At 37.2% G+C, this 23,672-nt stretch overlaps 1 protein-coding gene across 2 annotated transcripts; it reads right to left on the bottom strand.

Moving 5' to 3' along the window:
- Positions 1 to 318: 318 nt before the first annotated feature.
- On the bottom strand, positions 319 to 22,908 carry IQUB (IQ motif and ubiquitin domain containing). 2 transcript variants are annotated; one of them, XM_030478283.1, is made up of 12 exons: positions 22,490 to 22,908; positions 21,641 to 22,119; positions 20,363 to 20,524; positions 20,102 to 20,277; positions 19,710 to 19,865; positions 18,437 to 18,647; positions 14,407 to 14,582; positions 10,057 to 10,227; positions 8,641 to 8,817; positions 6,811 to 7,059; positions 3,291 to 3,476; positions 319 to 1,102 (listed from the first exon to the last, which is right to left on the bottom strand). In XM_030478283.1, exons 2-12 carry the CDS (start codon positions 21,654 to 21,656, stop codon positions 935 to 937), a joined length of 1,848 nt encoding a protein of 615 aa, XP_030334143.1. In that variant the 5' UTR covers positions 21,657 to 22,119; positions 22,490 to 22,908; the 3' UTR covers positions 319 to 934. The 2 variants fall into 2 exon arrangements, with proteins under 2 accessions (XP_030334143.1, XP_030334142.1); XM_030478282.1 differs by lacking the exon at positions 21,641 to 22,119 and having other exon boundaries at positions 22,490 to 22,711.
- Positions 22,909 to 23,672: the final 764 nt, after the last annotated feature.

Raw genomic sequence — 23,672 nt, 5'->3', positions numbered from 1 at the left:
AGGTACTGGTTCCACAGTTCATGCATATTCTGTTGCGGGAGCCTATCCAGTTTTCAGCTGTTTGTTTCCAAATATATGCTTACTTCTGTTTGTAAATGCTACTGCCCTTTCCTAGACAGAGCAAAAGGCTTTTTCCTAGGTCAAAACCACATCTAGAATAGAGGTTTCAAGCAGAACTATGCAACTTTCTGTAGGACACTATTTAATGTACACCATATAAGATTTTTCTCTGCACTGTAATCAAATATAAACATAACTAAGTTTACAGAGAAATTGACTTCTATTTTAATTAACAGAAGCTCCTCAAAAATAATCATGTTCCAAACAGTCTGTAATGTTTATTTAAAATTGTAAGTCTGATTTACACTGATTTCAAGATCTTAGATGCAATAATTACAGGCTGGCAGTTCCACTCTGACCGTCAAAATGAACTATAAAGTTATTCTTTTGCCTAAATCTTTGTAAGGCAAAGCATCTATATTTGGAAGGGCATATCAATTCTGTTCTGCAGGAATTCAGGGTCTAGAGGATTTTCTGCCTTTTATGAGACTTTCTGCCTTAAGGTGAGAGAAATTTAATACAGTTTGTAACATTATTTTTCTAATTAAAAGGTGACAAAGAATTAGCTAAGTTCCCCCAACAGACCGAATGTTCCAAGCAACACAGGCAAACACAGAAAGACAGTCATTGTTCTAAAAATTTAGCATTTACAAAACTCACCAACATTTTAGTTTTTAAATAATAAGGTTACAAAACATGAAATACAGTTATATTGACTAGTCAAGGTCGAATTATTTTAACCTCAGAAGTTTATTTTGATATGTGTAATACAATTAAGGTATTGATGAAACAGTACATTTCTTTAAAACCAAGGAAATTGCATTAATCGACAATTCAGTTAACTTCTTTAACTTCAGCTAACTTCACCTAAGAGTTATGTTTTTGTACCAGTAGGAATAGGCGTAGCTATTAAAAATTCATTTGCATTTGTCTGATTTTCACTCCCCTGCAAAAATGATGTCATGGCTGGAATCTGAGCAAAGCAGTTTTTTGCCCGGATATGCTTATGCTTTATTCTGTGAATAAATGCCGCTTCGTAAGCCTGAAAAGAAAAAATCCAAATCCCATTAAATACAATTAAAATATCTAGCAATCTACACATTACTTCATATCTCAGACAGTATAAATAGTGACCCTTTAATGAACTAAGTCAAATAATTTATTCATATATGATACACAATGAAATGTTTTGTAGTTCTATACTGCTACCTTATGGCCCAATAGTGAAAATTACTAAGCACTCCTTGAGAAATATTAGTCACCTTTTATAAACAAAAAAACTTCTGTCATTTTTTATCTGTACAAGATAACATTTATTTATTTTCAGGTAAGAACATTTATACTTAGCTTTGAAAATTAAAAAAGGCAATGCTTAAATATCAACATTTGCAAGGTGATGACTATAGGACATTTCCTTGATAAGAATCAAGTGATTATTTACAAATAATCATGGCAGCATTTTGCAGCAATTCAGTCGGCCTTCAAGTTCAGTGGTGACATTTTCCTGAGTTTCTACTGATTAGTAGCAGTTCAGATGATATAATAAATAAACAGAATAATTAGCTGAAAAACCCCTTTGCTATCGCTTTAGTCATCATTATGAATAATTGCTATTAAAGAAAGTGCTTGAGAGGCCTTTTTTTTTTGTTGTTTCAGTGAATAAGAAACAATGATTCAACTTACAACATTCTAACTTTGCCTCATTTTCCTTATTTTACACATTGTTTTTTTTGAAACAAAGCTTTGGCCATTATCAGTGAAGAAAGCTGACACCTCTTTTTGTAGCAAGAGCTAAGGCAAAATACCTTATGATTTTAGGTAGGCTTGCATACCTTACCTGTTGCTCTTCTGGCCTAAATCCCACCTCCACTGAAGCTCTGGAACTAAGTTAATGACATCTCTTTGACTATGACATCCAGACTTACGAAGTTAAACCAGATCAGTGCATAACCAGAATTGCTGGCTGCCATAATGCTACTAACATAAATTTATGGATGCTGAGCAGCATTGCTAGATTCAGACTGCCTGAACAGCCTTGTTGACTGAAAGTGAGATAGAGGAGTCAATAAAGGAATCTCCAGCTTGAAACAGATTTAACCTTTAAAAGTAAGGCTCACATGAACATGTCTTCTTGAAGACATAAGCTGGGCACACACACACAAAAATATCATGAATGGCAGAATTCGCTTTACCTTTAAAATTCCCTGATTTATTTCGACCCAAAGCAAACCTTTCATTAAGAGAGCAATTTATTTGCTCCATCAGTTTAGTTATCACATACTCTCAAGACTTCCAAAAAGAAGGGCAAAAAGACAGCTGAAGTTGCATTGTGATATATACATATCATGTTAGAAATTGAATAAGAACATGCCGAACAGGACACTATAATACAATGAGCTCAGATCACTACTTACATAAATCAATAACCTAGAAGTGAAAGGCTTAATAATCCATTACTAATTGCAGGGCAAACAAAGGTCACAGGATTCCTCCATGCCTTAGAAAACTAAATATTCTACCATATGATGTCCAGTGGAGTGATATATTTACCAGGCTACCATATTTAGACATGGAATTTGGAGGGAGTGGTGTAAAAACACAGTTTCAATGACAACTTTAACACTTTCTTAAGTTTTTTTAACTCAGAACTGCAATTATGTTTTTACTGCTTAATTGCAAAAAGATTACGTTATCAGGGGTACTTAAATGACATCTGTATAAGAAAGTAAATTGAGACAAATTTTATTATGATTAAGTTCTAAACAAAGTGCCATACTGTTATTTGATGAGAAATTTATCAGGCCAGAAACTAATGAGGCCAGAGCATGTGCAAGAGCACAGGCACATAACTGTCATAGTATTTATGGTTAGTCTTTAGCATGTTTTTTATCCAGGCCAGCTCTTATCTGATCTCAGCTGGGTGAAAGAGCATAGGCATGGGACTGTTCTCAGCAGGCAGCCTGGATGAGGCCACTTAGCTGCTTTCAGTTCAGGAGGGAGAATCAGGACAAGGGGGAGATCAGGTACATACGAGTTGCACATGCCAGCTGCCCTCTTAATAATGTTTAATAATATGCCTGTTTAATAATACAGATGCAGTCATTTAAATAGTCACAGTGGGTCAATTTAAACATGGATGAGTGTAAGGACTAAATCTGGCCAAACATCATTAGTCACAGAATTCTATTAAAACATAACTATTGCAAAAAGTTAAGCCCATCAAATTTTACCTTCTGAAGGTCACACAGTTTAAGATGTGCATCTGCCTCATCTTTAGTGAGAAGAATAGTGTTCCACGGAGACCACTCATGCTGCTTATCCCACCTGACCATAACCAAATCATAGAGGTCACTGCAGGCACTGAGAGCTGACTGACAGCCCCATATTTTCTCAATCAGGTACTGCAGATCTTGATGCTGAAATGGAAAACATGGTTCAGAAGGAAAAAGCATGTTTCATTCTCCAACAAAAGCACTGTAACCATGTAAGAATCCAAATAAAGCTTTGAGTAAAAAATTTTCTATGTGTATGTCATATAATCACTTGGTTAAAGAACATCCAGACATACACCTCTTCCTTTAGCATGGTTTGGCAATTATTAACTGCATTTTTCTTGTATCATCTCTAAAATACTACATTCTTACTTTGTCCCTGCCAATGGCAATTCATATCTTCTACTAACATGCTGATTGCTTTACCACTCTTATAAAACTTCCTAAATCTCATGTTGGTTTTTTTTCTCATAGAATATGTTAAGCCTGTTCAGGACATTCTGGATAATAATAATCCATCTCTGCCATTACTGAGATGACTTCCCCATTTCATTTTTGGATTCAGAATTAATGTTCTTCAATAAATGAGTTATCACAGTACTAAATTACTTGAAGTCTACGTACAATCAGAATAATCTGGCCTGGAAAATGTGGGAAATTAGGACAAGAAAAACTTCCACCTGTGACAGACCCCAAATCACTGCCTACTTCGCTTTCTTCCCGTCGCTCTGCTGCTGACATATGGAGAGTTTATTGCGCTGATGATACTGTTGCTCATTTTACCAAATGAGATTATAAGATGAGGTTGCTATGATACAATATTAACAATAAATAACAGGAGGTCTGTTTGTAAAGGTTTTCCAGTACACAAAGGCTTTAAAATGTACTTTTAACCTAGGTCTAAGGTTAATTTACATCAATCTTAATTTGTTTAATTTGTTACCAGCCACCTGAAATCACTACTAAATCTTGATAAACACAATCTCTTGAATGAAAGAAAAAAAAAAAATAACTGGGACAGCAGTTACCACTCTTGCAGGTTTTTCTGTCACCATTAGAAGATTTTTATCTACAGAGTCGGTAAAAAGCAGATTTTTAAATAGGTTTTCCTCCAAGCTAGCCATTTGAAGAAGACTCATTCCTCTAAAAAGAAATCTTGACCTAATTAAATAATGGTGTTTACATGTTCCTTATGAAATTCCTGACAAAAGATGAATGAAACTATACAAATACAGTGCTTTAGTGATATGCAGCTTCATGTATACTTATCCATCTTGCTTCCAAAATCCAGGAGCCTGTGTAAATTCTTGCCAGGAAAAATGTAAGATAAAAGGGGGGCTTAGAACTGCCACTGGTAATAGATTTGTGCCTACTGATTCCAAGAACATAGGCCTAGTCCTACATCTGGTCTTAAATGTGGTCCTACAGAGCCTCCTTTATAAGGTGTCACTAATTGTCTTCTGTTTTCAGTATTTCCTCCTTTTCACAAAATTTCAAATAATTTCTGTATCTTCCTCTTAGAAGCCAGAAATTTGCAAGCAGACATATTAGCAAGTACTACTATTTCTGTGCTAAGCTACACATCTCTAAAGTTACATAAACTTGCAAAAATATATACTGAGGTATATAAGGGTCCATGTAAAACAGATCTATAATTTGATCTTCCCTGGATTAGAATTATCTTTTCTGCCTGAAAAATAGGTAAAAGCTTGTATTCTGTTAAAACTTCTCAGGTTATGGGGAAGAGTTTAAGAGACAACTTCTGCACTTCCTAAAGGTAGGCATGCATTTTTCTGTGAAATTTTACAGTTAATTGATTTCAAATTATGCTCCTCCCCTCAATTTGTTCTGTGCTCACAAGAAACGAAACAGCAACAGCCTTCAAGTGCTGTCATCTGACAGGCTGGGAGCAGGTATCATTGAATGCTCAGCAGGTGAGGCTGGGAAACAAGGGCAGGCAGCAAACCAATAAAGGAGTTAAGTGTATTTGTATCTTCAAATGAATACGACATTGCCATTAGGATGTTTCTCATCAAGAAAAATCAAAGCCATAGTATGTGCCATCAATTCTAAGGAGCATGGCATAGTTAAATCCTCTGAAAGAATAGAAGGCAGCCTCAGGACTTGACATACTTGCTGAACTAGTTCATTCTGATACAAAAAAGGCCTTTAGCTGCAGTACGCAGAACTTACTGGAGCTATCCTAACTCTTGCCAACTGTTTTTAGCCTTTTAAACCTTAGCAGCACTCACATAGGTGGTCAATCCAAACACAATTAGAATCAGTATGCAAGAGATCTGAGAAAAATCTTTTATCTTACCAGAAAAGTCTTGCATCTATCCACAATACAATCACAGCCAGCAATGCTACTGCACTGGGCAATAAATGAAGCTGTTATAGCTCATGCAAAAGACTTTTAGTTGTGCCCAAGTCATTCCTAGATGCCCCAGAACTGTTTTCTGGCTATAAGTGCAGAAGGGAACAGATGGTTGTTGGGAGGGGAAGGGAGAATAAAAGCTCATTAAAAAAAAAAAAAAAAAAAAAAAAAGGAAATGTTAGGAAAAAACCCAAGGAAATTAGTGATTTAAGATATAAACACCTGTTTAGATACTTACACCTCTAAAAAAAATAAGTTCATTTGGATGAAATGACACAGATGCTGCAGTGCTACAACCACTAATGGAACTGCATGTGAGGGCTTTCAGTGTCAGCAGTTAAGAAGCAGTCATATTTCAGTGTACCAATGGCCACAAGCCATCACAAGTGATTTGGAGAATGTTTACATATTAAATAAACTAAGTGAGACACAGACAAAAAACTTTCCATCTTAAGTGAAAACAACGTCAACGAAAAACATCCAGGTTCTTTCATAAAATTGCTTAACACAGGCATGATAATTAAAGAATCCCAATCTTCCCCTTGGCAACTGCCGTTGGCGAAGTGCTAAACCCTCTCCTAATAAATGCAAAAGAGTAGAACTTCCAACTATACAGATATTCTACTGACATAGAACAGAAACATCAAAACCTCAGCTCCTTTATCTTTTCCTTCTGAGAATACAAAACAATTTATTTGTATTACTAAAACAGTCTAAATAATGGGGCTCAAAATGTTTTACTAACATTATGGCTTGAGAGATATTATAATCACAAAAAACATTATTATTGCTTTACAGATTATGGTAGTATCTTTAAGCAACAGGATGGCCATAGGAGAACCAGAATAAGAATTTCGATCATCTGATTCTTTGACCTTGTCAGCTAAGACTTCTACCTTCTTGTGATGTACAGCTTGTAACCACTTTTGAAACTACGGCTATACTTCAAAAGCTTAAGTGCTCCTTCTTTATGGTATGTAACATTCCCTGTCACAGGAAGAAGTTTTTGTAGCTCTTAATCTATTTTTCAAACTGTCAACATAAAGGAAAAATTACAGTCAGAGCCATTGGTTTTATTAGCAATGCTCTTTCAGACAGTACCTGAAGTAAGAAAACAATTTTAGCATCATCCTGGTAATCAGCTTCAGACTTTCTGAGTTTTTCTAGTATAAGTTTGTACTTCAAAAATGTTTCTCGGCGCCGAGCCTCATTATCAAGCTTGCAACACAAGCGACATCTGCCAGTGGTGCGTGAATTAGCAGGAATAGGAAACGCAGTAGATGATAAGTAATTTTTGCAACTCTGACAGCAGTTCACATTTTTATAAAGCTTTAAGGGATCTGGTGGAACCTAAAAAGATTTTTTGAAAAGTTAATTTACCACAAAGTATCTTTGCATTACTTGTGTGTTACCCTAACTCTGTCAGAACACATTTTACACATATTCATGCAAGTATTCGTATATGTGAAAGCTAGCAATATTTATTTTAAAATACCCAATAGGTTTGTTTGTTTTTAATAAAGACTGAAAGCCACTGTATTTTCTTATTATACTTGTTAAAATCAGTTATATAAATCAGCCAATTCATTTTTAAGCTATATGACAACCCTAAACTTTATGCTCCAGTGCTCTTCCTGGCTTTTGTGCATGCTGATTGTCAGCCATTCTGGAAAGACGACAACGCAAAGAAAACAGAAACTAAATCTTCTGCATTTAATTTTTCATATAGAACCTGCCCTTTATGTCAAAGAAAAATCCCTGAGATTACGGGCATATTAATATTTTGGCAAAAGAATATAAAGTCATCAGAGCCAAAAACAATATAGGGGAAAATAATAAGCTAAACTTGCTAATGGCCTCCTCATCTCATATTGCTTCATGGGTTCTGGAAAGAATATAATTTAGTCTGTGCAGAGGGCCCAAGTCTGTAATTGGACAGTTTGAGCAGCCTTATTATCCACCTACCTATTGAGGTCATCTGCCCTTTTTTGAAAATAACCTGAGGATTTGGTCACTTTGTCTATTGATAAACTCCCATCTTCTTTTTATGGTCCACACAAAGTTAACAAGATTCAAATAGAAAAAAGATGCAATTCAGACTTCAACTCAATGTACAGCTAACCAAAAGCTACAGAAGACAAAGATCACCCATATCCAGTCTCTGCTATGACACATTTAGGTACATCTGTGCATAAACCTGTGTAAAATAACTGTTAGTTGATTCTAAATCCGATTAACATTTACTGACAGATTCTTTACCCCTGAGATACCATCAACCACTGTAAGAGGAATACTCTTCTGACAGATGCAAAATACATCTTGCTGCCTAAAGCAGCAACCTACAGTAGTGAATCATATTTTTAACTGTAATCTGTAGTCAGAAAGAAAAACAACCACACAACTTGAGAGGTGTCTACCACTTTCTCCGCTACCTAGCTATCTATATATCATGAAGTAGCAACTGGTTGTACAACAGAAACTCGTAACAGCTCTTGCTTAGGTGCAAGCTCATTAGACATCACTTTGACAATAGCAACATTCTTCCTTTCTGGAAGGGATGCTAGCCCTAATCCAGTGGAAAAAAGATAATCACTCTATTTGTTCCCTATTTGCTATTACATTTTACTGTTACGATCCCATAAGATCTACCATTTATAATTCTCAATTTTTATTTCGTACATAGAGTTCCTGGTCTCTCTCAGTGCTACCAACCACCTGTCAGGTTCTTACACCCATATCTATGCCCTATGCTTCCTATATGACTATATAAGCTTATTTATGTGAAGCTTGTGTACTTGCTACGTTTTACCTCTTGAAGAACTTCTCTAGCAATTCTACTGCAAAATGTAAAATAAAAAAGCATTCCATTCCCCTTCTCCACCATCCTTAGTTCGATGGCCATCATGTCAGACTGCAAAATAGGAATAATACCTTAAGTATCCTAGCAACTTCAGGGTTAAACTTTGGAATTTTAATAAACTGAAGAAATAATGTACAAATTCTTTTCCTTAGTCCTTCCAAGTTGCATTCTTTCACCTCTCTTGACATAAGATCAATTTCCCTGTCAATTAATTCCATGATCTCCTGTGTTAATTTACATTCGTGTTCCTGAAAAAAAAAATCACAAAGAAAAAGGAAAACAAACTCCACAACAATAAGGAAGCAAACAAACAAAATAATTCTAATGCAGATATGAAAGCAAACTATGGATTTGATGCCAACGATCATTCATACCTCTCTCTATGTTCACATAAGAACATGTTCACAGAACATGTCTTAGGAAAACAACCTCCAAGAAAACTAATGTAAAAAACTACAAAACTGAAAATGCTTACAGATTCTGCTTTAAGGTGGCCTGTATATATGCCAAAGCTGTAAGGAACTGTAAAGTTGGAGGCATTAAAAAATGCTAAGCAGAGGCACACAACACATGCAAAATTTTCAGTCTCCATAAACCCAAGAAGTATCTCCTAAAGGAGCTTCCTTTGAATATGTGATAGGAGAGAAGGTACAATGTATATACACAGTAGATGGTTTAAAAAAAAAAAACCAACATCAATATTGACTTGTATTAACATGGGCAGGAGTTCATAAACCAGCAGTGCTCTCAATGCTATATGGCCTTTAGATCAGATTCTGGTACTACTAAAGCAAATAGTGTATGTTTTAAGAGCAGGAAGCAGCATTCTCTTCTAGCTTCACGTCAAGAAGTCAACAAGTATCATGAAAGTAGTTTGAAGCTCCTCATATTCTTTTTGTACATGAATAAATATATAAAACAAATATGAAAGATTAAAAGAAATGCAACCAGCTTCTAATTCACTGGGAACACTGCAGCAGCAAGGGCGGGGGGGGAGGGGGGGGAGGGGAGGGAATAAGGGATAAAGGAAAAAACAAAACTAAACAAAACTATTTGCTGCTCATAAAACTGGTAACCTAAACAGAAAGATGAGGTTCTAAACAGACATTTCAAAGAACCTTGAAAAAATACTAATAGCCACTTACAACTCTGCCATGGTTTTCATCAAGTTGCTATAAATATTAAGCTAAACTTTGCACTAAAGCTCTATTATGTATCAAGATACAAAAAGACTAAAACCATGGGGTTAAAATTCTAACACAACTTCAAGAAAAATGTGCACATCACAAAATGACATATGAATTTAAGGTATATCTGGAACGTAAATTAGTCTCATGCCAGGTGGTACACTAGGCTTTCTCATACTGCCAGCTGATCATCCTGGCCCCTGTCTGCCAGAAGCAGCACAGCTTATCTGTCAACACAATTGATTGTATCTTTGGGAAGTACAGCTTCAAGCTAAACACAAAGAGAAAAATAAGACATACCTTCACTGTACATTTGACTGTTAGCAGCACATCTATTCTCTCATCTTGTGGGATGTCACTCATGCTAATGCTGCAGTAGATTTCCAGTAGTTCTCTGGCACGGAGTGTGTACTGTGTATCCATTTCAGTGATTTTTCCATCATATGCTTTCCATCTCTTAGGTTGTGCACACTTCAGAAACAATTTGTATAACTCTGAGCTATTTTAATCTGATCACCAGCTGAACCAGTGCACTACTTTACATCAAGTTTCACCAGAACAAACAGGGACTTAACATCAATGCTTGACTAATACAAAAGTCTAATTCTACTGTTGATATTTATGTATCTTTTCCCCTAGAGCAAGTATTCAGTTGCACACTTTGTTTAAAGCTGTAGGTCCTGAAAATTTGGACTTACTGTATATTAAAAGTAAACAGTATTCTCCTACAGGGATATGCTCTACTTCTTTAAAGCAAATTTACTGACAGTAGTGTTAAAATATATTTGCTATGTATTTCATCTTGCCTTCATAAATCCCTCTAACCTATCAGTAAAAATCAATGGGACTGTTGTGTAAAGATTGCAAATTTAAGGCCTTAGAGTTACTGCAGTACAAAATATCTCCAGGGAACTGTTCTATTTATGTTAGCTATACAGACAGATATTAGATATTAGCAAAGACTTTGTTAAAGCTGACTAAGGCAAAGGAGGAGTTACAGCTTATCAGATACTTCACCAAGCTTCTTGTTTGCTAACTCAACTGCATACCTTACCCCTACCACTTCAATTGTTTCTTTAACTTCTATAGACAATGAAAAGTTACAGTGTCAGTTGCCCCAGTCAGTTTGAAAAGTTCAACTATTCACCCCTTTCAAGAAGACTGGATTTGGTTGCAAACCACGCTGTTATACAGGGAGGTAGGTACCTAAATCCAATAGAAAGACAAGTATTCAAAACCCTCTCCCCATCACAACCTAACTCCAGTCCCTTTCCTTAATTCGGACAGCTCTTTGGAACCTCATTCCGTGTATTAATTATTCTCTTTCACTTTATTTGGAACTTGACTGCTCACAAAAACTTGTGAACTTCACTTTGCAGACTCAGTGTGAGTTAACTACAGCAACACTTCTTGCAGTATTCACTTGACTAATAGTTTTCTGGATATGACCCCAGCATTGACATCATTACTATTTTGACCAAATACACATGCTTGCTATGGTGATAAGTCATTAAAATGCTAAGAATATTAGGTAGAACAGACATGTTTAGTCACTAACACAATCAAAATAGAGCTTCCCTAACTTTTAAATAAAAAACTTATAAAGTTAGGAAAGCAAAAGGAAGACAAAATAATTGGGGGGAAGAAAAAAAGAATTTAACATTGAATAACTGACATTTTGACCTTCTGCAAAACTAGAAAGAGGCAGTTTCCTCTCTGTCAGCAAAAAGGGAGCATTCAACTGTAACTTCATGACTGTTTCACTACCTTCAGATAGTACTAGGAATTCTAAAAAAACTCCAAAACAAACCAAGCAAACAAAAAACCCCAAACCACCAACACTTAGAAGCTGTATCATGCTATAACTCCTTTGTATGATAGACTGCCAAAAATCACCTTTTCCTTCAGAATAGTTAATTCAGTACTTACATTTGATCCTCTTCAATGAAATCACTTATTACATGACAGGAAGGTCACTTGCTTATGCTAGGGAGAGTCAATGGGCAGAGTTTCCCCTAGGAAATGGTTATTAAAACTTGGTTCTCCTGCAACAACCCATATAGGAGCTAACGGTCTTGGTATTCCACTCTGCATATGATCCATAACACAGACTAACTATATTAGGATAACCTCTGAATTATTCAAAGATATAATATCTGTAACTTCTGTAGTTTTTTTTACTACCTCATCATAACTGGGTATTATATAAAATAAAATGATTTGGAAAAAAAATATGCAGCTTTTTACTAAAAAAAAAAAAAAACAAAAAAAAAAAACAAACAGATGTCTCATCAATATGAAGATTTCCAGTATTTCACAAAGAATCACAGGCTTTCTGATTTAAGGACTATTTTCATGTGTTCAAGATTGATGTGGGAAAACTAAAACTTTGATATTTTTTGCCAGCTTTTTCTTGCCTTTTAGTCTGCTGGCAGTGCTGCAGAATTTACAATAATCCTGTTATCTGGACTACTTGAGAGAGCAAGATTGCTATAACTGCACTCTGCTGCCAATGCATGAAAGCAGAAAAGAAAAAGCACCTAAGGAGAGAAACATACCATCAGACACACAGAAAAATGTAAGAAAAGTAAAAAAAAAAACAAAGGGGGGGGAAAAATCCACAGGTTGAGTGCAGAAATAGCACAAAGCATGAAAGGTATGAATTCAGTGACAGTTAATAATTACACGAGTTCCTTTAAGAAAATATGATTGCTATATAGAAGTCTAATCAAGTACTTCCTCTTCAAAGTACAAATGCTGAAGAAGAATGAGCCCAGCAAAAAACAAAACAAAACAAACTAGAATGCAAGCGCACACACAACCAGTAGCAACCATTGTAAAAGCATGAGTAGGTACATGCTTAAAGTAGAAAAGAAGGGAACAAAGGTTTCCATGGAGAAGCAAGTTTCATATCACATTGGCTATTGCAGCAAAGTGAAATGCTTGCAGCCTTCAGATGTGAAAGGTATTACTTCAACTGGCAAGTGTTCAGGTTAACGTTATCAGCTCAAAGGTCAAAAAATAAGTGAATAATCTATAACTTAGGACTCCAACAATGTTATACTACAGTTTGAAGTGTTTAAATTGCACTGCTACAGTCATAACAAGCCACACATTTAATTTTGAGATTTCAAAAATTCTTTTTACTTATTTTTTAAGAAATGCAAGAATTACTTTCTTTACCTCTGCAGTTAGGCTGCTATGTCAACAGTTTAGAACTTAAAGCCCTATAGCTGACATGAAAAAAACCATGAAAAAAGTTGCAGTAGTTCAGAACTCACCAGATTTTCAAATTAAAAAGAAACCAATCTCTTTAATGAAAAAAAAAAAAAAATTAAAATAGGAATAAGTAAATTAGTAAGTAAGTGCTTCAGAAACATGTCCGCTACTTGGAAAGAGAGAAAATCTCTTGTCTGTCATGTGTCTCCTGGATCTCGAAACATCAATTGTCACTAAGAATTCTCGTACTGAAGAACATTTTGCTTCTGGTTCCTAAATGTAAAAAAACTTGTGAGAATATATACTGGCAGTATCTATATAGGGTAGGACATTGGAAAGCAGTCCTTAAAGGAAAAATAAAGGTAGAAACTCATTTAAGAGAGAAATATATTTGGGTTTTTTGAGAATATAACAGAATACAATGTAAAAAGCAGAAACAAACATTTAGCATAGAAATGATTCAAGGTTTTGATATCCTAAATATTCCTTTCTGATTCCTAAATATTTAGTTTTTTGGGGTTTTGTACTTTCATCAAATCAGTTTTTACAGTCCAGATCCCATACATCAGTAATAAAAAGAATGAGAAACAGGGTGGGTTTTTTTAGATTGGGGGGGGCAAAAAACCTATTTCTGATGAGCATTTCTTTTCATAATTATGTCACATACTATGAAAACAGCCAGGAAATAAACTATTTCTTTTTTTTGAGGGGATGAATTGCTGGGATGTCTACCTAAAAAACACCTAAATCATGTTTGTGTATGAATGCTCTTCTTTGTTTTATAGATGAAAGCCTGAAGAACACTTGTGTTAAATTTCATCCCTAAGGTTATGCAAGAATGAAATCTCAAGTTAAAGTTCTAATGGAACTGAAACTAGTGAATTAATAACCAAGTTCAATATGATATAAGATTCAGTCAAAGTTCTTCTGGTTTTCTATCCTGTACATGCAAAAAGAATAAATGCTTTCTTTAAAGAGAGACATATGATGACCAGAGGCCTGTACTCAACTGAGGAATTGATCATTCTGAATTGTTAGAATGAGAGCCTTTAATGCTGTAAACAGTGCCATCTGAATCATGTTCTTTACGCAGAATAGTACATAACACAAAATTCATCCACTCAGTGCTATTTTTTAATGTTACATATACACACCTGAGATTTACCTTAGACACAGCTAGTTTACAGTCTTAATGATGCACTATTAGTCCTTCAATCAGTCACAGACCTAAGAAACTCTCAGCTAGGAAAAAGAAATTTACTGAATTGTACTGACCTGAAAAACTAGATTATTTGGATATTTATAACATTAGCGTTCACAGAATTAACTGTTAAAGCTACAAAAGTTACTTTTGGCAGGTAGTTTGCAGATGTCTTTTGTGTTCCTGTACTTTGTTATTCTTTATGTTCAGCCTAAAATTACATCACTGACCTTATTCAGAAAGTGCAGTATTGCTTTTTGTCGATTCTCCTCATCTGCATTTAGTTTGTGTCTCCCAATGGAAGCAATCAGCTGTGCTTCTTGTTCCAGAAGTCCACAAAGTGCTGCCTTTCTTTCAGCTCCAGTAAGAGTTCTGTTAATCTGTTCAGTCTCCTCCTGCCTCCATACTACAGATACAAATATTTTGGGTATTATTTACAATGTGTTTTCCAGTGAATGTTCTGCTTTCATATTTAAGAAATAACATAATTTTTTATGTTTATTTAAAGCTAGTTTCTATGTCAGGGAATTCATTATAATGTATATTTTCACACACAAAATGGCCCAGCAATTAATGTAAATTATACAGATGTACTGTGAGAGTAGGTGTGTGTACATCAATTCCAAACTGCCAATTCATACTCCAAACTCAAAGATGGGTTAGGAGAAAAAGTTGCTTTATGTGAGAAAAATAATTTATCTCCTGTGGAAACATGTATGGAAAAGGTATGAACAATAGGGACTTTTTAAACAATTGCTCATCAAAGTCACAAGGAAAGATACCATAGAGATCTTCCCAACAGATTAAGGACAGCATCTTACTGTCTAGTACTTCTACCACTATTCCTGCTTCTCCCTGCATAAATGAGTAAAATCTAAAGAAGGTTGAACTCTTCCAAAACGGAGATAAAGCTCGACTGGCAGTTGTATTTAGCACTCCAGGTCTTACAGTGAATATTTCAGTGGTATCACCTTTTGCCATCTAAAGCAGATGGAAGCGCATTAATAATTATACCGTATTTGCTTTACTCTCCCTTTCCTGTTCTACAACAGAAAGTGGAAGGAAGTAGCATGCAAACCACAGGATGCTCATCACAGCAGCACTTGAACCAGTAGCTGCTGTGTGGGACTCTGGCCTTCGGACTCGTATGGTCAAATCACCAAACCACAGGCACCTGCTGCACTTACAAGTTAGACTACTTAATGACACAAACATACAAATGTATACATGTGTCTATCATGGTTTATTTTGTAGTACCCATTTCTTGACTATAACTGGTGATACACAGACTATACGCCTTTACAGAAATCTGTTAGTAAAATCAAATTGTGTTTCCTGAATAGTGTTTTCCTTTGCATACACTGTAACAATTCTTGGCTTCTCTGAAGAATTTGTTCCGTTTCAAATACCTCTAGAGTTCTGTAGGAAATTTTGTAAGATCAGAAAATTCAACATTCCTGAAATCTCGCAAATCCCAGCGTTAAAGAAAACAATCCAATATGTGATGCACACTTACTGTATCAGGTAAGAGTACATGCAGGAGGGAAAGGAGGAAGGTTTAGTTTCTGCTTGCAGCTTCCTTATCTACAATACCTTATGTTTTCAATTTTAAAATATTACAATTCATTTCCTTAAGGCTCTCCAAGCTTTGGTATTAATATGACAGTTGTCTGACAAGTTCTGAGTACCCAAAGCTATATTTTTAAATAAAGTCATTTCAGCAAACAAAAGCACTTCAGAATTAATTTAAATGAAGTTTTATATGCCTGCAGGGGGCAGCAACGTCAAAGGTAGAGGTAATAAATACAGTAAGCAATTTTGTACTTACAGAAATGAAAAAGCTGTCAGTTATCATCAATACTCACCTACTGACTCACCATATACATGCAACCAAATTAAAAACATTCCTCTTAGATTATCTGTTCTGTAGGCAGAGATTATACACGTTACATTTTTTTTTCCATTTTTTACAGATCAAAGTAGTTCATACTTTTCAAATAAATAATGAATGTCTCTATATGCAGACACACTGAACATATAGATCCATCTCACTTGCACCACACTGTCATCAGGCAAGTTTTTGTACCAAGGAATCGCTTGTGCTGGCTGACCCTGTAACAGTATCCCCCTGTTGAGATCAGCAGCAATAACCTTCACAGGTCTCTGGAGGACAATGGTGTCATTCTATTACTGTCACAATGATTTAGCTTGTGTAGACTGTTGACACTGTAAGAATGTAAAAGTAGTTTCAGATGCAGGTAGGAAAAAAAACCTTCCTAGAACCACTAAGCTCTATTAAAATAAACAGCATGACTGCAAGTCTCCATGTTCAGAAGCAACTAGTCAACAAAGGTAAACAAAACCAAAAAAGATTGATACTAGACCATTATTTTTAACAAAATGTTAAAAAGAAATTTTAAATACTGGAGTTTGTTCTGTTCCAGGTCTGAAGCAGCACATGCTTTTTCAGGTTGCCCTGATATTAAATTCGTGAACATGCATAGCTGAAAGGTTTATTATTTGTGAATCTGGTTCACAAATAATTAAATTCACATCAAATTAAGCAAAAGAGACACATAACCATAAATTCTAAATCTAAAAATACTGGGAATACCAGCACTCATCCGCAACTTTAACTCAGCTCTGTTGTTTCTATTCCAAATAAGACTCTTCTCACTTAAGGAAAAAAAAAAAAAAGGTGGATTGTACATTTGATAACATTTTAAAGAAAATACTGCAGGAAATCAGACACCAAATAGCAGCACTTGCCATAAATGGAGAGGAAAAAATTATTTGAGTGCCTTGGCTTTTGGTTACCTTATCAGACACACCTTAAAAGAGGCTGGTTCTTGTGAAGTGAAAAGCTAACTATCTGTGAAGAAAACGAGAAAACAACCCCTAGCCCCAAGTCTCATAAAGATACCATTCCCAAAATTCTAAAGTTTAAGATCAGTAATAATTTTAAATGTCGCAAACACTAATGTTTACAAGTCATTTCTACACTCAGATCAAGTGATTTGTTCAGTGACCCAAGTATGACAGTATTAAAAGAGTTCTTGAATCATGACCCTAAACTCTATGAATAACACATGCCACCAAATTTATGCTCTGTTCACGATGGAAGAAACAGCAGAGATTATTTCAGGTAGGTCAGGTAGCTTTGCCATGAAGCAGGCAATCCATTAGGCCAGTTCTGCTATAGGGACAAAAATGTCCAAACTGCCACAGAGTTACACCATAAGGAAGCACTGTAGCCTACACAACGTACAAGCTACTTGCAAGTCACAATGTAAGCATCTTGCTTAAAAGGAGACATTTTTAAAAGAACTCTTGCAGTTTCATTATATGCTGGTGCAAGTCCACCGATTTCTGTTGTTTTTATGTTTCCCAAAAAGACATACTCTAGGTTTTTTGTTCCATTTTGCAACACTACTCTCATGTAAGGTTTTATGTCAATTATCTGCAGTATTCACCTTATTTTTCCAGGGAAGTTTAGAGGTGCTTGCCTGTACTAGACACCATCCACCTCAACAGGAAAAGTAAATCCTTCAGGATGCCCTGTAGGACTCCTAACAGATCTTTTTAATTTTGACAACACAGTTCTGTGAAACATGGAATAAATTAGAAAGGAGAAAAAGCATCCATAGATGACGACTAGGGCAGAAGGAATAACCTCAGTCATATATTGTAAAATTATGGGAAAAAAGTTAATCCATTATAAAAAATGCCTTTATTAAATGACAAATGTTGGATCTCAGTACTATATTTCTTCATGCCATTATTTTCAGCATCTTAAACATAGAGTAAAAAGATTAACATAACCCTGATCCAAAAAAAATGTTCCTGTTCCTCCAGATGTCCTTAACATTAGAGATGAATGAAAAAAAACCCAACTCAATAATAGAACTGCCAAATAGCACTATTCTATAAGCTGATTATTTCCTAAAAATATGTACTGGTTTTGGCTGGGACACAGTTAATTTTCTTCATAGTAGCTTGTATGGTGCTATGCTTTGGATGTTGATAACACAGGGATGTTTTAGTTACTGCTGAACAGTGCTTACACAGCATTAAGGCCTTTTTTTCTGCTTCTGATAATATATGAATGTCAAATTATTATGTAAAATTGAAATTCCACTGTAAGTAAAAAAATAAAAAAATCAAGGAAGTATCTATAGAAACACACAAAAATATAAGTCTGTTTTAAACAAACTGCTGTATTTTGGTGATTTAAGAGTATCCTTTTAAGAAAAAACTTACATTCTAAAGCATGGTACAGTAGCTCGAAGTCTCCTTTTGTTTTGGGGTTCAGTCTTCGCTCGTGCTCCCTTCTCAATTTTTCTTCTTTTTCTTTTTTTCTCTCTAATTCGTCTTGTGTCTCCCACTCCAGCCTTAACCTCTTTTCTTCCCTCAGTTTTTGTACTATATTTGTAGCATGCCAACGACGGAAATATCTCTGTAATACTATTACCTATGTGTGATACAATACCAAAAAATCATGAATTTAAATCAAAACAGCATGATATTTTGTTCTTACCTGTTATTTTTTCTAGCCACTTACCTATGTTTTCTAAGATTTGCCTCAATCTAATCTAAAGTACTCAAACTAATTGAAATGTACATACACACAAAACCAGCTGCTTTTTATTTACAAACAAATAATGAAAATGAAGTTAAGAATGCTGTTATGACCAAACTGGAAAAAAAAAAAAAATTAAAAAAATTGACCCTCCATAGATGCAGCTATTGAAGACTAGGGAACTGCCTATAGTATGCTAAGGGAGGATAATGCACAAACCCGACTTTCTGCCAGCTGCGTTAGCTTGGACCCTTGCAGGGCAATACCATGAGCTAATAAGCACTGTTCAGCATTGGAAGCTATCAAGCACATAACCACACTAATAGTTATACTGTCTCTAGAGATATCTTATCCTAATATTTCTCTTGAATGTGTCTCCAGCTAGTATTTCAATATGGACCTACACTGCATGGTGCAGATCCATCAACTTGAACGAACACCAAGCTGAGGTCTCTCTACTGCGTGCTATGGATTACCTACAAATACATTACATATTTCAATAATGATCACAGTAAACATATTGGTAGTCCGGAGGAAACAGTTACCTATTTGGGTTTTCCCCTTCTACAAGATGCATATTGCCGCCAGCTGATGCTGACCAACTAAGTTCTTACAGAAAATTTCTACCCAGAAGTCTTCAAAGCATCTTGCCAACCATGTCAATACAATTATCCTACTTCAGACACCTGGAGAATCAACTATCTCTCCATTTAGTTAGATTCAGACTGCCTATTTTAGGGAATCAAATTAATAACTAAAAACTAAATATCACAAAAACCACAGAGCAAACACACACCTCCCCCATATCTGAAAATTACAAAATGTGAAGATTAAGCAACATTTTGCAGTTCACTTTTAAATTCACTCTTTGAACACTCTGAACACTCATTAAATATTTGGATAACCTCTGTAATATTTTGTTTCACAGATAGTTTCAAACAGATAAGAACTTACCGCTTCAAGTCTACGTTTATTGTATTCTTCCGCTGTAAAATACTTCCCAGGACTTATTAGTTTGTCAGTCTTGTTTGACACATACAGGCCGGTTTTAGTCATTTGTGTTGATGTTGTATTTGTTGTTTGTTGTCGCTTATTTTTTTCAAAAACAGTCTGGGGAAAAAATACATGTCAGAATATAACAAAATATAGAGATTTTCCTCATTACAGCAAGTGGCAAAATTAGCTATCTGTAACAAAAATCACGAGACCAGTGATATTCATCCACTAAATACTTTAAATTGCACACTTATTCTTCATCTATTCCCTCATTCCTATTGGAAATAATTGCGTCGACATTCTATTCCATTTGGCAAAAACATTGTAAAAAGACACTACAAAGCTGTTACCTGTGTTTCCCTACAGAATACAAGAATTCCTTTATCAGGTGGTTTTTTGGGTATCGTTTGTGATCCTGCATTATGAAATTCCACTCCTGTTATCCTGTTCTTAAATCCACCCAGAAATGGTTTTTGATAGGTAGGTCTTTCAATTTTTACGATTACATCTTGGAATGAATCAGAATCTGTGAAAAAGGAAGTTCCAAGATTGAAATATTGAGATTAGAGCACAATTACATGTATCAATACATGTGCAAAACCAGCATTTACCTGCTTGTACTCTGATAGTTATGACATCGGGCATGTGGTAATCCTGTTGAACTGCTTTCCCAGGAAAATGTTCCTGATCTAGACATAACTTCTCAGACTGGTCAGTTTCATCAAGGTTAGCCCTAGTCCTCCCAGGAGTTTCATTATCCTCAATCATGCTTCCTAAAAATAAAGCCAAAATTAATTCTGGGTAAGCTTCTCAAAACAAATTTGTAACTCTTTCAAGTTTACTCTAAATAATCATATTTTTGAGCTGGAATGACAGTCTGCTTGAAAACTGAAACATTATCACACACTTTATAAAGAGATAACTAACGTAATACTGTCACCACTGAAAGTCATTCGTATTTCATTTTTTACAAGGTACAGTAAATGCATAATCTTAAATCAGTTGCCCATTTACAGAGAGACCTTTTACTGAAAAATCTTACTTAAACCTGCTCCACTTTAGACCTGATCTAAACATATGTTGTATGCTTAGAATCACTGTTGTTTTTCACACAATACTTAACATTGTGGTGTTTACTCAAAGACTATATTCTGAACCAGATCTACTTAACTCCAAAAATTACTTCTTGATTTAGAGATAAGACTCTGTCTGGCTTTGGTACAGTGCTTTTCCCAGGATGCAATTGCCAGCTACACTGAACGAGAGCATCTGAATACAGCCCTGCCAAGAGGACAGCAGTCAGCAGGTCCATACTCCAAGTGGTCACTCACTGCACTCACCTGCTGAATGAGATCTTCTACCTTCTGCTCTAAAGACCTAAGAAAATGGGGCACTGAACTGGGAAGACGAAGTAACACTGGACACCCAGAATGCAGAGGAACAAGTGCAGCACATAATGGAGTATTTCGGGGATTGCAGAAGGCATGGGTAATGGAAGGGTGGCAGGTAAGTTACAGGAGAATCTAAGAGAGCTAAAATAATAAGGTGTTTGCTGTGACCTAGTCTAAACTTGTAGTAGCCCATGTACTCATGCGAATTATGCACTGCTGTTCTGCAAATGCATGTACAAAACAGAAACACACACATTTCTGGACATAAAGATCACTGTAAAATGTCATATGAGTTTCTACTGCAACTTGAGATGAAGAATGCATTTCTCACCTTTTCAAGCATGTTTTACATGAGAATTTAAAAAGCCACTTCAATTTCAAAAGCCAGCAAACACGAATGGAATGAGAGTGCAGGGATGGAAGAAGCCCTATCAAGTTGAAGAAAAAAAAAAAATCTCTTTAAAGCCTTAACATCCAACATTTTAGTAACTTCTTTACCTGTCCCACTTGCCATGTTCTCTGATACTGAGTTTTGAGATGTTTGTTCTTCCCTTTCTGAATTTCTTACTTCAGTTAAAGTAGAATAATTCTCATTGGTAACAGGAGATGTGGTCTCAGATGATGTGTTGAATGAGGCACCCGGCTCAAATCTTGCTGGTTATTTCCAATTGCTCCTTGATTGCCTAGCCCTTCTCCAGGTTGTTCCCACTGTGCCGAACTTGACTGCTCCTGTTCCTTCAAAACTGACTGCTCCAGGGAAGACTGCTGCTCACAGCCCTCCTCACTGTGCAATGCCTGTAGCTTCTGAAAGCAGAGGCTTCTCCGCTTCGTCCCCGTTCTTGCCCTCTCCGACTGCACTTCTTGGTGGGGATGCAGATGGTTGCTCTGCACCTGGCCCTTCTGCTGTAACAACTTCACAGCAACTATTCAACATACCCTCCTTTTCCTGAAATATCAGTTGCACACTTTCAACCCTTCTGCAAGAATAATCACAGCATCTGTTTAAAACCACATACTAGCACAGCTCTACTACCAAACATACGGGTGGTGTAGTATTGTCAAAAGCTTTGTCTGTATCTATTCCCTAATAGCCTGTTTAGAATAGCCAATCCAAAACACTTATCATCTTCTCATTGGTGTTTAACAAACATAATACTGCACAGCAGGCAGTCAGCATAACTGGCCAGGCTGGATGGGGCTTGGAGCAACCTGGTCTAGTGGGAGGTGTCCCTGCCCATGGCAGGGGGTTGGAACTAGATGATCTTTAAGGTCCCTTCCAACCCAAACCATTCTATGATATATACACCCCGAGACTTTATCGAGCAGCATTACCCAGCGACAGCACACCTTTAATGTTTTCTGTGCTGCCGCTGCGATGACATGGGCTGGCAGAACCCGAATCCCACAATCGTGAAAAACGCGAGCAGCAGCAGCAGCAGCGAAGGGCGGCGATCCCCGGCCAGGCGCCGGCCACTCGGGTCATTGCAACCGACCGCGCATCCCGGCGGGCGCCCCCTCGCCCGTTGTGCCGCCGAGCCCCATCACGCGGCGCCGGGCGGCGCGCAGACGCAACCGCGGGGCCGGGCCGGCCCTCCCGGCATGCCGCGCGCCCGGGACCGCAGCCCGTGGCTGTGCCGGAGGGCAGCGGCTCCCCCGGCCCGCCCCGCGCCCCCCGCCCGGCCCCGCGCCCGTTACTTCCCCCGCGGCTCCCGCCCCGCGCCGCTCTCCGCAGCGGCCGCTTCCCCGGGCGGTGGCGCGTCGCGGTAGCCATAGCAACCGGGAGCGGCCGGTGCCGCGGCGGACGCGAGCATGCGCACTAGGGCAGGGGTGCCCGCTCCCCGCAGAGCCCCGGCTGCAGGCGGGACGGGCCCTGCTGTGCGCGGCCCACGGACGAGGAAGGCCAGGAAGAGGGTGTACGGGAAGCGGAATGAAAGAACAAAGGCCGAGAGGTCTCCCTGGCTCTGTCTGGCTTCGGCACTTAGCAGAAGCACGGCAGAACGGAGCACCTGCAGAGACTGCATACTGCTGTACCGTAGGGCTCTGTGCCTCGGCCCGCACAGTGTTGGTGACCGTGAACTCTTACCAGCTGACAGTGGTATAAATGTAGGAAAACACCATTTTTCCTTTCAGTTTACATTGTGGATAGTAGCAGAAATCATGGCAGTACTCCAAGCTGCTCCCTGGATATGATGAAAGGCTGGGGTGTTTGGATGCTGGTAACCCTCGCTCTATAGTCCCATCATTCCCAGCTCCTGTGGCAGCACTTACCTATATAATGTGCTCAGCCTAATAGTGTTCACCCCAGAAGGTCTGCGGTTCTGATGTGAGGGCTGAGGCTGCTGAGTGGAAATTAAGACACCAGAATTAAAGCCCTGTGAAACTGAATTTCTCGGTGTTTAATGTGTGATTTCTGAGACAACACCCGCAAGTATTTCAGCACGCCGCAGGAAAACTGACTAGACTCACTTTACAGAACCACTTTAGAGGTGAAATACACAGTTCTGCGTCACAACTGTGGGAGAATCCTGAA

Source organism: Strigops habroptila, chromosome 3 (assembly GCF_004027225.2).
Source record: "Strigops habroptila isolate Jane chromosome 3, bStrHab1.2.pri, whole genome shotgun sequence".
Taxonomy (NCBI): domain Eukaryota; kingdom Metazoa; phylum Chordata; class Aves; order Psittaciformes; family Psittacidae; genus Strigops; species Strigops habroptila.
This window is presented reverse-complemented; position numbering and strand designations above follow the sequence as displayed.